This window comes from Amblyomma americanum, chromosome 11 (genome assembly GCF_052857255.1).
Source record: "Amblyomma americanum isolate KBUSLIRL-KWMA chromosome 11, ASM5285725v1, whole genome shotgun sequence".
Classification (NCBI taxonomy): Eukaryota; Metazoa; Arthropoda; class Arachnida; order Ixodida; family Ixodidae; genus Amblyomma; species Amblyomma americanum.
In genome coordinates, this window is record NC_135507.1 from 31586767 (window position 1) to 31601272 (window position 14506).

A 14506-nucleotide genomic window follows, 5' to 3' on the forward strand; every position below is an offset into this window, starting at 1 on the left:
CTTTAACATTTCCATAACAGTGTCGATCCTACAATTTTTCAATTTTCAAAATTTTTTTGCCGGAGGAAAGCTGGACATGTCCCGTGTTCCACATTGTGTCACAAACTTGCCCAGACAACATCTACTACGAAATAGTGCACACAGTCAGATTCATAGCTAAATCCCACTAGTGTTTCGGTTTTGAAATATGATATTCTCCGGCGGTTTAATTCTATAATTGCAGTTTGATCTTTCACTAAGGAACATTTTTGAAAACCAGCAAGAATGTTATCTATTTTGCGGAGCTGCAGGAAAGCTGTCCAGTTCGACTGACATGACGCAGAGAAAAAAATCCCACCGCTCTGCACCCCGGGCGCACTGAATTAACGTCTCTACATATTGCATTACGACTTATTTTTTAAAATATCTTGACCAGAGACTGTTTCGACGCATCTAAACAATCTAAAAAGTGTATTACTCGTTTCTGCCGCTAAAATCATTCCTGTCCTGAATGTTTATTTTATTGCTGTTTCTTGCCATGTTTTATGGCATATGTTACTCTTCTTTTAACGTACTAAACCGCTGCATTTAATTCTTGCTTTTTGTAGTGCGTTTCCATCTATTGATATATTTGGAGACGTTGCCTCCAGTTCCGCTGTATTGCCCCGTTTTGTATATTCGGGGGTAAGGCCATTGCCAAGCCGTTACTACCTTTTAGCCCCGACTATTTTTTTTTTGTAAAATAAAATAACCTAAATCTGAAATGACGGACAGCTGGTTTCGGTTCGTGCAGGCGGATGCGGCGCCTTTCGACTGCGCCCTTGAATTTTTGTAGCGATAGCTACATTGCAGCAGCATTTCGAGCCTTCAGCGTGGCGGTGCCTGCGCCGCCACCCCGTGGCTGCGCCACTACGCTGTCACGTGGTTGGTCACGTGGTTCGGAGCAGCTGCCGACGGCGCGGCGCCGTAGCTGGTCACGTGACCAAGTTCCACTCGGCCAGCTGTAGCTATCGCGTCACTCCAGGTTTAACCAGAGCTAAACCACCGCCAGTTTTTTTTTTGCACAGTGTGTGTGTAGGTAAAATGCAGACGATACCATCCTTGGTCGATACAGACCAGTCTTTGAATGCTTTAACTGTCGAGGCGTGTTTCAGCCGTCTTCTTTAGTGCTCGCTGCGACTTATTAAATAGTTAAGCGCCAACTGCATCGGTGAAATCTTGTTCGTCTGGCATTTGAGGCATTGATCAACCACAATGGCAGAAGCATGAAGTGCCGCAAGTGCAAAGCAGGAACTCGCTAATAGGAAAAGATTAAGAGAATAAAGGGAATTGTGTCTTCTGAAACTCAGAAATCCTAGCGAGCACCCTCTGCTTTCGCTGTGAGAGGAGTCACGTGATCCAACCTGCTGCGCAAGATCGACGCTAGCGCCATTCGATGAAGCAGTGGAACAAACGTCAACGGACTAAACGAAGGCTTAGCTACCAGTTTTTATTCGTAACAAAAAACCGATGAAGTTCGCTTCGTGTCCCTTTGAAGCAAGACGTGAGAAAGATTAATTATGAAGGTTGACTAAAAGAGAATAAATTTTTTAAAAAATGAAGGAAACAAAGGAAGTGGCGTCGTACAGAGGGAAATAAAGGGGCGTAAAGAAAAACAAGCCAGCATGCGCAATGAAAAGCGTGACAAAACGAAAGAAAGATGGAAAGAAAATGAAGGAAAGAAAGATGCCAGTTTCAGCAGAGAGACGTAGCCGCGCGGGTGGTTCACTATACGATTTCCCGAACGGGAAAATTACGGCCACCGTGCCACAGCCCAAGCCGGATCTCGCGAAAGCAGCGGAACGTCGGCACATTTACTCGCGCCGGGAAGCCTGAACGAAAGGAAAAAAAAATCAAAATGCAAAACTGTCAGTATATGTACCGAGCCGCGGCCTGCGGGTGGTGTGGTGGGGAGAGACAATGCCCTCTCCCGCCCTTACCCCCCGATGAAAAGAATTCCGCGCCGCCGCGATGGGCTCTCCACAGATTTGGCTGTCCCTTAATCTAAGCCTCACTTATAACCTTTGAGCACGCCGTAATACCGGAACACAATGGCTGCCAGAACAAAGGAGAGGGAAAACAACGCTACCCGCGCGACTCCAACAAGTGCGGCGCCAAAGTTTCCGCCCATGGAGAGCGCGCTTCCCCCTTTCCCCGCAAGAGCTCCGTTGCTCGCCCCGGCGCGACCCTCGCTGCCTCCCCGGAGGGAGTAAAAAAAAGGAGTTTCTCTTCCCGCGCGGTATTTCGTTGCCGCCGCCGTGTGTATAGTGTCGTCGCCGTGTCGCACACGGGAAGGTCGTCGTCTCGCTCGGGACCCAAAGGGAGGAGGCGCCTCATTGGCGGACGGACGCGGCGGGCCGCACGGAGTGGGCGGGGCTTCGGGCGCCTCCCTCCCCCGACGGCGCCGGGAGGGCGACACAAGTTCCGGGGCGCCGGCGGCGGTGCCGGCCTGTCATGAGCAGCAACAGCGGCGGGGGGTCTTCGACCACGGCGGGGCTGGCGACGCCGGGCCTGCTGGGCCTGCGCGTAGGCTCGGCGGCGGTGCCCATTGCGGAGCGGTACCAGAGGACGCCCAAGTGCGCCCGTTGTCGCAACCACGGGGTCGTGTCGGCGCTGAAGGGGCACAAGCGCTACTGCCGCTGGCGGGACTGCGCCTGTGCGAAGTGCACCCTGATCGCCGAGAGACAGCGGGTGATGGCGGCACAGGTGGCCCTCCGGAGACAGCAAGCGCAGGAGGAGAATGAGGCCCGCGAGCTGAGCCTGCTCTACGGCTGCCACGACGGACTGCTGGCCATGCACCGCGCCGGATACACTTTCTCGGCCGCCATGGCCCAGCTGCTGGCCAGGGACGCGGTGGCCGCCGCCCCCACGTCGTCTTCCCCCGGCGGACGCGTCGTGGCTGCTGCTCCGCCCGCCGCCACAGGTCTGTGCGACGACACGCTCTCGATCGCGATTTGTTTCCACCACAGCCTTCGTGAACTTTGATGTGCACGACCCTCTGTATTCGATCCGTATAATATACGCCGGCTGACAACCTTTTAGAACGCTGGAGGAATGGGGAAAAAGGTGCCGTACAAATGTGTTGCGGGTAAGCGCGAAACTATGCGGTGGCTAACTCCCGATGTCGCGTCGAATAGTTCACTCTCCTCTCCGTTGACGTGTGCGTTGAAGGACTGCCGATTGCACGAGTCGTTCAGGTGCGTGTAGCCCCGTTTGCGAATAATGAGGCGTGCAGCCGTTGATGTCTTTTTCCCTCCAGAGACAGCCGTGTGAGGAGTGTTCTCTGGTTTAAGCGGTGTTGGCGTAAATGCCGTAGCCGGAAACTGTCGCGTTCACGGGTTGACCAAAGGAAGTGCTTATTCCATTTAGCAATTAAGAGTCCCCCCCTCAGTGGTAATTTCTTTTTGGGAATTGTCATTTTCAATGCGAATGTTTGCTCAGTCCCTATGTCATACCCAAAGGGAATGTAAATAACATTAACAGGGGCAATGTTTGTTCATTCTCTGTGGAAAGCGTTAATACCCCTTCCGTTGCGTTGGCGCTAGAGATATAGGGATAGCATAAGGGATATAGGGTTATGAGGCACGTACACTGGCTGGGGAGAGGTAGATCCCGATAGTGTGGCATCAGTTATCCACTCATGAAGGTGGCACAGGCGTGCGTGCGATGCGAATGATGGGAGCGAGGATCGCGGTATAGTTCGTTTCGACTTATCAACCTCGATGGAGGTGAAAAAAGCTAGGGACTTCTCAGCAGCTTCAAAAGCCACCGACATGGTACGCCGCCAGCGCCGAAAGCAGATACACGACTGCTCTAATTTCATCTACAAACTAAAGTGCTCCTGAAGCAAGAGCTCGCTCGACATCGACGACTTCCAATGTCGACCAATTAAAGGATAAAGAGAGATTTAAAAAATTTAGGTAGTTTGCTCGATCGAAAAGCGCAATATGCAGTTCGAGGCAGTGTTGAAAAACCATCCCCTCATGTTCTACCGTGCATGTGGAGAAAGTTCGTATCGTTAGTGGAACCTCGTTAATTCCAACATCGGCTTATTCGAAAAAAAAAATGCTTTGATCCTGTCAACTGTATTAAAAGAGCTCCCCTTCATTTAAACATTTAAATTGCTGCAAGGAAACTGCATTTGCCATTTCGCGACGACAGCCGCGTTTTAAAGCCCGCCAACAAAAATTACTTTCCAGGTAGGATTTCCAGAATTGCGACATGACTAAACTAAACACGAAAACTGCGTTGCGATACACCTGTCGGACTGTCATAAGCAATTCGTACAAGGTCATGCGTGTGATTGGTTGCCGCAATGGTTAAATCCCACATTGCCATTTTTCTTGTTGAAATCGTGAACGTGTGCAAACGCATACATTAGCGTACGAAAACTAGAAGTGTATCCCATATACATTATTCTCTGCGTGCACAATGAGCACCAGACGTCCTACTGATCGTTACTTCATGGCTGAAGCTTGATTAGCGCAGACAAGGCGCATGTGTTGGTGAGGGGCGCTTTTTGAGAAGGAAGGCGACAGGATGGCCGTGAATTAGTTTCCTTCTTCTTACAGGTGCTTTTCTTTTAAGCATGGGCCATACGTGGCCATTGACATATTTATAGTCATGAGCAATATCTTAAACGGGACAAACCTCTCCACAAAATTGCGATTTTCTGCTATTTCTCCACTAAATTTGAGAATGACATTTGGATGTTTTACTAGGAGGTAAAATAATTATAAAACTGAAAGAAGCTACGCTTGTCACACATCAATATGGATTAATCAATAAATGAAATAATAATAATAATAATTGTTTTTTGGGGAAAGGAAATGGCGCAGTATCTGTCTCATATATCTTTGGACACCTGAACCGCGCCGTAAGGGAAGGGATAAAGGAGGGAGTGAAAGAAGAAAGGAAGAGAGAGGTGCCGTAGTGGAGGGCTCCGGAATAATTTCGACCACCTGGGGATCTTTAACGTGCACTGACATCGCACAGCACACGGGCGCCTTGGCGTTTTTCCTCCATAAAAACGCAGCCGCCGCGGTCGGGTTCGAACCCGGGAACTCCGGATCAGTAGTCGAGCGCCCTAACCACTGAGCCACCGCGGCGGGTGCATGTGTTGGTTAGAGACGCTTTTTGAGAATGAAGGCGACAGGGTGAAAATTGAAATTCAAATTGAAATTGGTTTTTTGGAGAAGTATCTGTCTCACATATCGGCGAACTCCTGAACCGCGCCGTAAGGGAAGGGATAAAGGAGGGTGTGAAAGAAGAAAGGAAGAGAGAGGTGCCGTAGTGGAGGGCTCCGGAATAAATTAGACCAACTGGGGATCTTTTGCGTGCACTGACATCGCACAGCACGCGGGCGCCTATGCGTTTCGCCTGCATCGAAACGCTGCCGCCGCGGTCGGGTTCGAAGACAGGGTGGCCGAGAATTAGTTTCCTTCTTCTTACAGGTGCCCTTCTTAGAAGCGTGGGCCATACGTGGCCATTCGCACGTGTACAGTCGTATATTAGACGGGACAAACTTTGTCACAAATTTGCGATTTTCTGTTATTTCTCCACTAAATTAGAGAATGACATTTGGATGTTTTACTAGGAGGTAAAATAATTATGACACAGAAAGAAACTACGCTGGTCACACATCAATATGGATTAATCAATAAATGAAAGCCCAAACTTTGTTCCCTAACTTCATTGCTTACAACTGTACGTATACATACGTGTGTGCGAAGCCGCTTTCGGGTCCAAGGAAATACGCGAAAGAGCGCCGACCTCTTCAGTACAAATACATCCTAATGTTATTCAAGTTATTATAGGCGCTTGAAAGACAGTCGCGCTAACATTAGCTGAAGTACACCCCCCGTCAAAAGTATACATTTCAAGAGGTTTGCTTGCGAGGCCTTCGGCGTGCCTGGTTATGCATATTCAGCGACCGTAATCTCTCGAACGATAAAGGGCTTTTAGTCTTCAATCATCCCCAAGCTCTGGATTGCTGTATCTTCTAGGGAGCCCGGCTAAACAGCTTAGAAGCTAATCCTTTTGTACTGTATACTTCTGACGGGGACTGTACATGGCGGTCGCATGAAATGCTTCATGAACAGCAGAAATTGTGGATAGTAGCTGAAAAAAAAAAAACTGGTGTAGCCTCATCGCCTGGAATTGCTCGTATACGGTGGTCAAAGCAAATTAGATAATAATAGTTTCACGTGCGTGTCAAACCTCTGCACACGTTTGCAGCAACCGAAGCGTGGGAAGCTATAAAGTACAATGCGCAAGCACGCAGGTGATGTGCGGGGTTTGAGCAATGCCAGTGTAATTTCACTGGCTACGCACGATATTCTCGGCTTGCTGCAGGAACTTCAATACCACTTGAGCATTTGTCTTACATGCTTCCATGGAGAGTGCTTGCTTTGTATACGACGGAAAAATTTCCGAGTTCGAAAGTGAACTATTACCCGTTGCGCTTTTTTTTATTTACATCGACATAATGGAGATATTTGTGCCTGATTATGACGCCGGCTACTCATTTGCACATAATTGAAGAAAAACACTAGAACTGACCACATAACGCTCAAAAAACCACAACTACAACACACATAGTCCACAAGACAAAAAATACAGTGGGCATGCCAGAAATGCTAAAATAAAATTAAAAATGAACCATAAATAATGATTTTACCGTTAATCTGAAGCAATGGAGTTGTGAAAAATCTTTTAATGTGTCCTTTTTGTATTTCTTGTATCTATTTTATTTTATTTATTTACATAATACTGCAGACCTCACGTGGTCCAAGCAGGAAGGGAGATAACAAGGCACATTTACAAACGCCGTAAAGTTAGTACATAGACAAATAGTTTGACACATGACACAAATGAGCGAAACAAGTCAAACGAAATACATTGTACATCAATTTGCGCATCAAAATTTATTGTTAAGAGTCCTTTCAAAACTCTTACTTTAGACAATCTCTTCAGGCAGTGCATTCCACTCGTTTATTCTGCGCGGAAAGTATGGTTATTAAACGAGTTTGTTTTCGCGAAATATGGTTTTAGGGCATGGGTATGTTGGTGACGGGTTTTTCGTGTGTTCGAAGGTGCAAAGTAAGGTGAAGAATAAATTCCAAACGTTCCCTGAATTAATGAACGAAGAAATATTAGTCATCTTGTATTTGTTCGCATGGTGTTGCGCTTCCTGCAGATGAAGCCATCGTTGTGATCAAGCAAGCGTCAAGCATAAGTATTGGGCGCTAGTCTGTGACGTCATGCTAAAGCGTCTGTCGCATATCACCGCAACATTTACATTGGTGTGGTACGCGGTATATGCGTTTTTTCTTGCATAGTTAAAGGAAGAATCCGCTGACACTCTTGCGCCCACATATTAATACAACTCCTTCAGCTATAGCCGAGAAAAGGAGGCGGGGGTCTTCTTTGTTTTTTCTGGCCCCTGATAAAGCGCGCTGCATCTTTTGCAGCATGCTATACTCGGTAGCACTGTGGACAGTCCGCAAGCCACACCGGAGAAATCTGCGAACACGCTGGCGAAAATTTTCTCGCCTGCTGTGCGAGGTGCTCGCATAGATCCTTGTTTCAAGTAGTCTTGTATACTCACCGAACTCGATTTTTGCTTCGTAGAGGAAAAACTTCCCCTCTGAACATCGAAATACAGTCTAACCTCGTTATAACGAAGTAATGGATATAACGAAGGACTGATGGTTCCTCTTGGAAGCTCGGTCAACACGGGCTACAAAGAAGCTACGGCTATAACGAAGTAATCGCCAGACCCCTTCAACTTCGTTAAAACGGGGTTCAGCTGTATATTGGGGCAGCTATTTTTAAGGTTTGAGAACATTTATTGCTTAATAGATAGCATGCTAAGAGATTATCGCGTCAATGCACTGGCGTACAAAACAATATCATGAATGCTCTCAGTTCAATGTAAATTACATATCCTTCCCTTCTGCGACAGCGGAAAAGACGTTGCAGCTTGAAAATGCGCATATAATCTTTGCACGTTTCGATTAGCTTTACAATGTTTACCACGACATAGGCCTTGAGCGCTCCTCTAACAGCCAACGCCACCGACTTCATCTCATTCGTCCGGCAGCAGCACTTCCTCAAGCGAGTGTCAGATTAATTTTTCTTGCATGTAAAAAATGCATGCAACGAACAATCATACAAGTTGTCTTATATACATAACAAAAGGTGAAGTAACTGTCTCACTTCTCGGTGGACACCTCAACCGCGCCTTAAGGGAAGGGATAAAGGAGGGACTGAGAGAAGAAATAGGTGCCGTAGTGGAAGTCTCCGGAATAATTTCGACCACCTGGGAATCCTTAACGTGCGCTGACACCGCACAGCACATGTGCACGGGCGCCTTTTGCGTTTCGCCTTCATCGAAACGCGGCCGCCGCGGTCGGGTTCGCACCCGGGTACCCCGGTTCAGTATCCGAGCTTCCTAACTATTGAGCCACCGCGGCGGGTAGGTGAAGATTCTCATAACCACTTTTCCCTCCATCCTATAGTGTATGGGATACTCTCCTCCTGTGTGCTTTATTTCACTTCCTCCTTAATTCCGGCCGCGGCTGTCGCGTTTCAGTGGAGGTGCAGTGCAAATGGAGCCCATGTGCTATGCGATGTCAGCGTACGTTAAAGATCCCCAGGTGGTCGAAATTATTTTGAAGCCCTCTACCACGGTGCATCTTTCTTTCTACATTCTTTCACTCCATTCTTCATTCCTTCCTTCACAGTTCGGGTGGATTGTGCACCGAGAAGAGAGACTCATTTCATTATAACAATAACTATATATACGCAGATCTCCCATCGGCAGGCTTGCATTTTTTTTGCTATTATCGTTTTTGCTGTCGTCAAGTGTTCACATTGGTTTTATATGGCAGTTTTAACTGCTCTATGCGATGATGGAAACACTGTAAAACAAAGATTTTGCTACACATCGGAACAATGGACCATTACTTTCAGTAATTTCCATAAAAATACCTTACAATATTTCAATATTCAAAATTTTTGTCCAACATAGTTGGACATTGTAGAAATTTAGGTATATAAGTTATTGCAGTGCTTAGAGTATTTCTAAAGCATATCATTTTAGTCTTGTTTTGTGTTTACTGGCAAACAGTTATTGCCAAAACATTTCATTGCTGAGCATGCGTTTGCCTGAAATTAATTTACTGCGGTATTGTAGCACATGGGTTTAATCACTAACATGGTGTCATCAGAGTATTATCAGACCAGGTATTAGGTGCGCAGTTGAAGGGAAGTCGTTCATGTACAAGTTAAAAATAAGAGGAGAAAGTATCGAATCCCGTGGCACACCTTCCTTTAGACACACCTTATTGCTTAATGGTATACATGACGGCCTATACACACTAAATGTGCCCTGCCCGACAGATAATATTAATAATAATAATAAAGTGTATTTGACTGTAACGCCAAACATGATGATACGGGGGAGAGAAGTAAAATTTGTCTTACAACAGCTTCTCTAATCAACGGGCCCTCCTTTCGGCCACAGCATACACACTGATGTAACAAGAATATGTACACAGAAAAGAAATACTGCAAGGGTTGATCACATTGCACTACGGAACATTACTTCAGAAAATACTGTTACAGACGTGACGACGACGACGATGATGATGATGAGGAGGATGATGACCTGATTTAAGAAGGAAGGCGGGAAACGAAGACGAAGATGGTTGTGGTGAAAAGCATCAGACTACATACTATTACCACTCCTGTTCCCGTCAAAACTTTCCTGTATCCAGTAATTAACCGCCTGTGTCTTGGCCACTCCCCCGTAGTGGGTATGTGCCGGCAACGTCTGAGGCCTTCCTTCCTTCTTTAGCTGTATATACGGAGAGGTGCTCGTGGAGTGGCACCTAGTGGGTCTCGCCCCTTACAATAGAAGGTGGAGTCCTTCACTCCGGGACCCCTTTGGTCCTGACCGCTGCGCAGGTCCGCCGAACCAGGGCCTGTTGCGCCGATAGTTCCTGGCAGTCGAGCAGAGCCGCCTCCCAGTCCTCTCGGGTAGGGGAAGGAGTGATGGGTGGCAGTGAAGGATTTTGCCTGCATGCCCAAACAATGTGATAGGTGTCGGCCACCTCCCCACAGAATGAGCATCAGGGTGTTTGTTTGTAAAGACCCTAAGGAGAGTTCGTTCGCCAGCTTTACCCAGTCCCTTCATAGGAACCAGGTAGCGCCGGTGTTCGGCGCGATAGTGCTCAGTAATGTCTTTAAAAGAAAGAAGAGGGCTGTGATCTGGGTTATGGTCCGCCCAAGAAACGCCTGGTGCCCGGTAACTGAGTGCGCGGGCTGCCTCATGGGCGGCTTCGTTACCTGGCATGCCTTGGTGGCCGGGGACCCATATGATTCAGCGACGAGTTGGATCGCAGTCGCGGGTACTGTGGTGAAGAATTTGGTGAGCTAGTGGAGTGATCCAAACTCAAAGTAAGTAACGACAGGCTCCGCGAGAGTCTGTGAGGATGAATTTAGAGTCGGGATGGGAGGCTGCGCGGGCGATCGCTTCCTCCACCGTATGAGTTGAGCTGGGCGCTCTGAACGAGAGGCCGTTCACCTGTTTTCCCTCGTGTATGACGGCAGCCGTGTACAATTCCCCCCTGGAGTGGTAGGGGCCTGCAATGTCGACGTAGAAGACGAGTTTCTTTGAGCCATAGTGGCGGTGCAGGGCATCCGCCCGCGCCTGGCGCCGGTCATTATGATCCTCTTTGTTCATCTTAGTCGGAAGGAGTCGAACGTAGAGGGCGCGTCTCCACAGTTCGGGCACTCGAACCCGTTGCATCGTACGGTGGTAATGTCTGATATGTAACCGGTCCAAGAGGCGGCGACCGGACATTGTCTGAGTGAGACGCGTGTTTTGGTTAACGAGATGCGCCTCGCGAAGTTCCCGATAGGTGTTCGCCATCCCCAACGCGAGCAGTTGCGCGTTGGAAGTGGAGATCGGGAGGTCGAGGGCTCTCTTGAAAATTTTGTGGAGTACAACCTCCAAGCAATCTTCGTCATGCTTCCATAAGCGGAGGTAAGGAGTCGAGTACAGTACTCGACTAGTTACGAAGGCTTGGACGAGCCGCACCGCATCCTTACTTCGCAACACTCCTCGCTTGTTGGAAACGCTTCGAACCATTCGGCCCACCTGGTCGCCGACTCTGCGGAGTTTGGCAAGGGTCGTGTCTACCTTGCGATGCTGATTAATGAAGAGACCGAGTATTCGCAGCTCCTGCGCTTCACGGATGGGGCCGCTGTCGAGAGAGAGCTGAACGGAGATTTCGCATTTCGGAGAATGTCGAATATGCACAAATTCAGACTTGGACGGGGAGCACTGGAGGCCGCAGTACGTAGCATGGTGTTCCACTGTGCTCGTCGCTGCTTGCAGGCATTCCTCCATCTCTCCTATGTTTCCCGTAGTAGCCCAGATGGGGATGTCATCGGCGCACAGTGCATGCTGAACACCGCCGACACCCGCCAGCTTTGCCGGGAGGTGCCTCATGGCAATATTAAAGAGAAGCGGGGACAACACAGCGCCTTGTGGTGTGCCCCCCGTTCCCATCTCAAACGGGCCGTACACGGTTTCTATGCATATATAGGCCAAGCGATTTGTTAAAAAAAGTTTGATGTAGTTCAATGTACGTGGACCGCAGTTGGTCTCGTTAAGATGTTTTAATAAGACGCCGTGCATATTTAACATTGTCAAACCCACCCTTCAGATCGAGCGCTAGGACTACCTTGTCATTGTGTGGGTGCTCTATGGGTTCGAGAACCTCGCGATGAAGCTCTAAAAGTATGTCTTGTGCGGACTTATGAGGTCGGAGGCCGAACATGGTGTCGGCGAATGTGTTCTTGCTCTCGAGATATTCCGAGAGGCGGTCACGAACCATCGTTTCTATCAGTTTCCCTACGCATGAAGTGAGGGAGATGGACTGGAGGTTGTCTGTGTTTACCGGTTTCGCCGCCTTCGGGATAAAGGTTACCAATGATGTCTTCCAATGGGGTGGCAACCAAGTGTCCTCGGTCCAAATGGCGTTGATATATTCAAGTAGGGTTTCGTATGCCCGATCGGGAAGGTTTGCCAACAGTTTGACTGTGACCTTATCCCTCCCGGGCGCCGTCCCCCTGCGCATTTAAGGGCGTGTGTGTGTGTGGGGGGTTTCTTGGCTAACGTTCAGTTAAAATGTTCACATCATCATCGCCGTAATAATCATCATCATCATCTCCCAACTAGCTGCTGCTTGGTTCTTTGTGCGTTAACTGTAAATTGACGGACGACACAATATGTTATATAAAAGCTGAACCTGGCACATGTGTTTTTTTAAATATAAAAACATAAGCATAAGAAAAAGAACAAATGAAGGGATTATGACAATATCTTGCTCAGTGCAAATACATGGCAAAGACAGTTTAACAGAAGCAAACGCAAATAACATGCACTAACACCAGAATTCGGCAAAGCGCTTTGTTTGTCTTTGCCTCTTGAAGAAACAACTGGGAAAAGTTTAAATAAGGTTGGCTAGCAATCTCAGATGTGGGACACAGTGCGGTCTTGTCCTGTCTCAACAGATAAGAAGTCGTGGAAGCCGGTTTTCTAAAGCTTGCAGACGGCGTGTTCAAAACGTTTTAATTTTCCTCACAGGGCGCATTTCTTGTCGCGTATAGCTTTTTTGCGTCTTTTAAAACCTGAAATATCTTCAATGAAAGTTACTTTAAAGAAAAAATTTTTTTCGAATGTTTGGCAAATATGGTAGTCGCAGAGTTTTGTGACTGGGATAATTTTGTGTTCTAAAGATATGTCTATTGTTTAATGAAACCAGGGTGGTTTGTTAACAATTCGTAAATTTTTTTTTCGTAGTACAATTGATTTGCTGAAAATTTTTTGTGTTATAGTTCCCTATTGTGAACTAAATAAAGCTTAATGAACGAACAACATGACACAATATGGTTAGATTTTATGGTCGCGATAGTGAGGAGCAATTATTGTGATAACTTGGAACTAATGTGGACGTGCTGTCGTCCCATCGACATTTTTTGATTAAACGCAATGTCTAGGGTTTGGTAGTATAATAACTAACGGACAATATATAATATTTGGTTCGTCAAATTAACTTGTTTATTATTTGCTCGAAAGATAATTCTCTTTGTTTTGCTCACATTAATATGCAAAGCATTATTTTGCACCCATTCATCTAGATGTTTGATATCCAGTGCGCACTATCTACTGAATCATTCGAATTTTCTCCAGCTAAGAACATGCTGCTATCATTTGCATATATGATAAATCTTGCAGAGAAAATGCATGGATGTCATTGGCATGTAGAGTAAAAAAGAATGGTCCATGTAAAGCTACCTTAGGGAACACCGCAGTGGACCGAGATAATTTGGGATACGAAGCGATTTACAGTTACTGCTTGCCGATAATATTGCAGATAAGATTTGATAAGATACTGGTACCTGCGGAAACCATATCGTTCAAGCCTTCGGAGAAGTACCTGATGATTTGTAACGTCAAAGCCTTTGTGAAATCCCTGAATATGCCTAATGCTAATGCCCTGAAAGCTAATGCTTTCGCCATCACAGCACATAAGCAGTCTGATGTCTCCTCTGAATTTTTTCAGGAAGGGCTCAACGTAATTTCTAATACCGGAAGGGGGGGGGGGGGGGGCGTTGCTTGCAGCTGGCTGAGCATTGCCAAAGGGGGGTTTGAACTTGATTTTACTACTCCACTCCGTAGCCTCTCGGCGTGTGTGCTGTGTGCCCGAGTTCGACCTTGAACCGAGGAGAAACTACGTGACAGCTATGACGTCATTCAGCCTCCGCCGCCGCCACCGAAACCGAGGGCTCTGTGCATTCCTCGAACACACGGGCTTGACGTCCCGTCTGTTCTCCACCAGGTAGTTACACGCAGTGACCGAACGCTCCGCGAGTTCTACCTTGAACTATTAATAACTGGACACCCCACTCCAGTTGTAGCCAACACAGTGCTGTGCGCGTGTGTGATTTAATTCCTCTACAATGAACTAATCACGCGCACAACCTGGACACATTTCTTATTGTGTAAATAGTTTGTACATATTACTTCTCCCCCTATCCTCTCTTCCTAAGGGTAGAAACTTGGGCGAGTCGGTAACGGTGATCCATGGAAAGTGAGAGTAGCGCAAAACGGGACAAAGGGACAGAGAAAGACAGACACAACACAGGCGCCTCTCTTATATCGCCTCTCTTCCTGTCCCCTCACCTCTTTCATTTCATTTCTCCATTCTGCCTGCTATCCTTTATTTCCGCTGCCCCAGCTCAGGTGCTTCAGTATCGATGGCAGATGCCGGGGCTAGCAAAAATCGTTTCCTTCCTTTTTACTATTATTTTTAATAGAACCACTACCACCACCACCACCTCGGCGTTCATTGTGTTCATGGGCGCTGACGTTGGCAACGTTCTTGACTCAGATGATTTTGAGGAAAGGAAG

The 14506-nt window shown here is 47.3% G+C and overlaps 1 protein-coding gene across 1 annotated transcript in view; it reads left to right on the top strand.

The window, feature by feature from the left end:
* The first annotated feature begins 2443 nt into the window (after positions 1–2443).
* LOC144111438 (doublesex- and mab-3-related transcription factor A2-like) overlaps positions 2444–14506 on the top strand; it is a 37315-nt gene continuing 25252 nt past the window's right edge. The window contains exon 1 of the mRNA XM_077644737.1: positions 2444–2941. Coding sequence (XP_077500863.1) covers positions 2473–2941 — 469 coding nt within the window. The 5' untranslated portion in view covers positions 2444–2472. The remainder of the gene's footprint in view (positions 2942–14506) is intronic.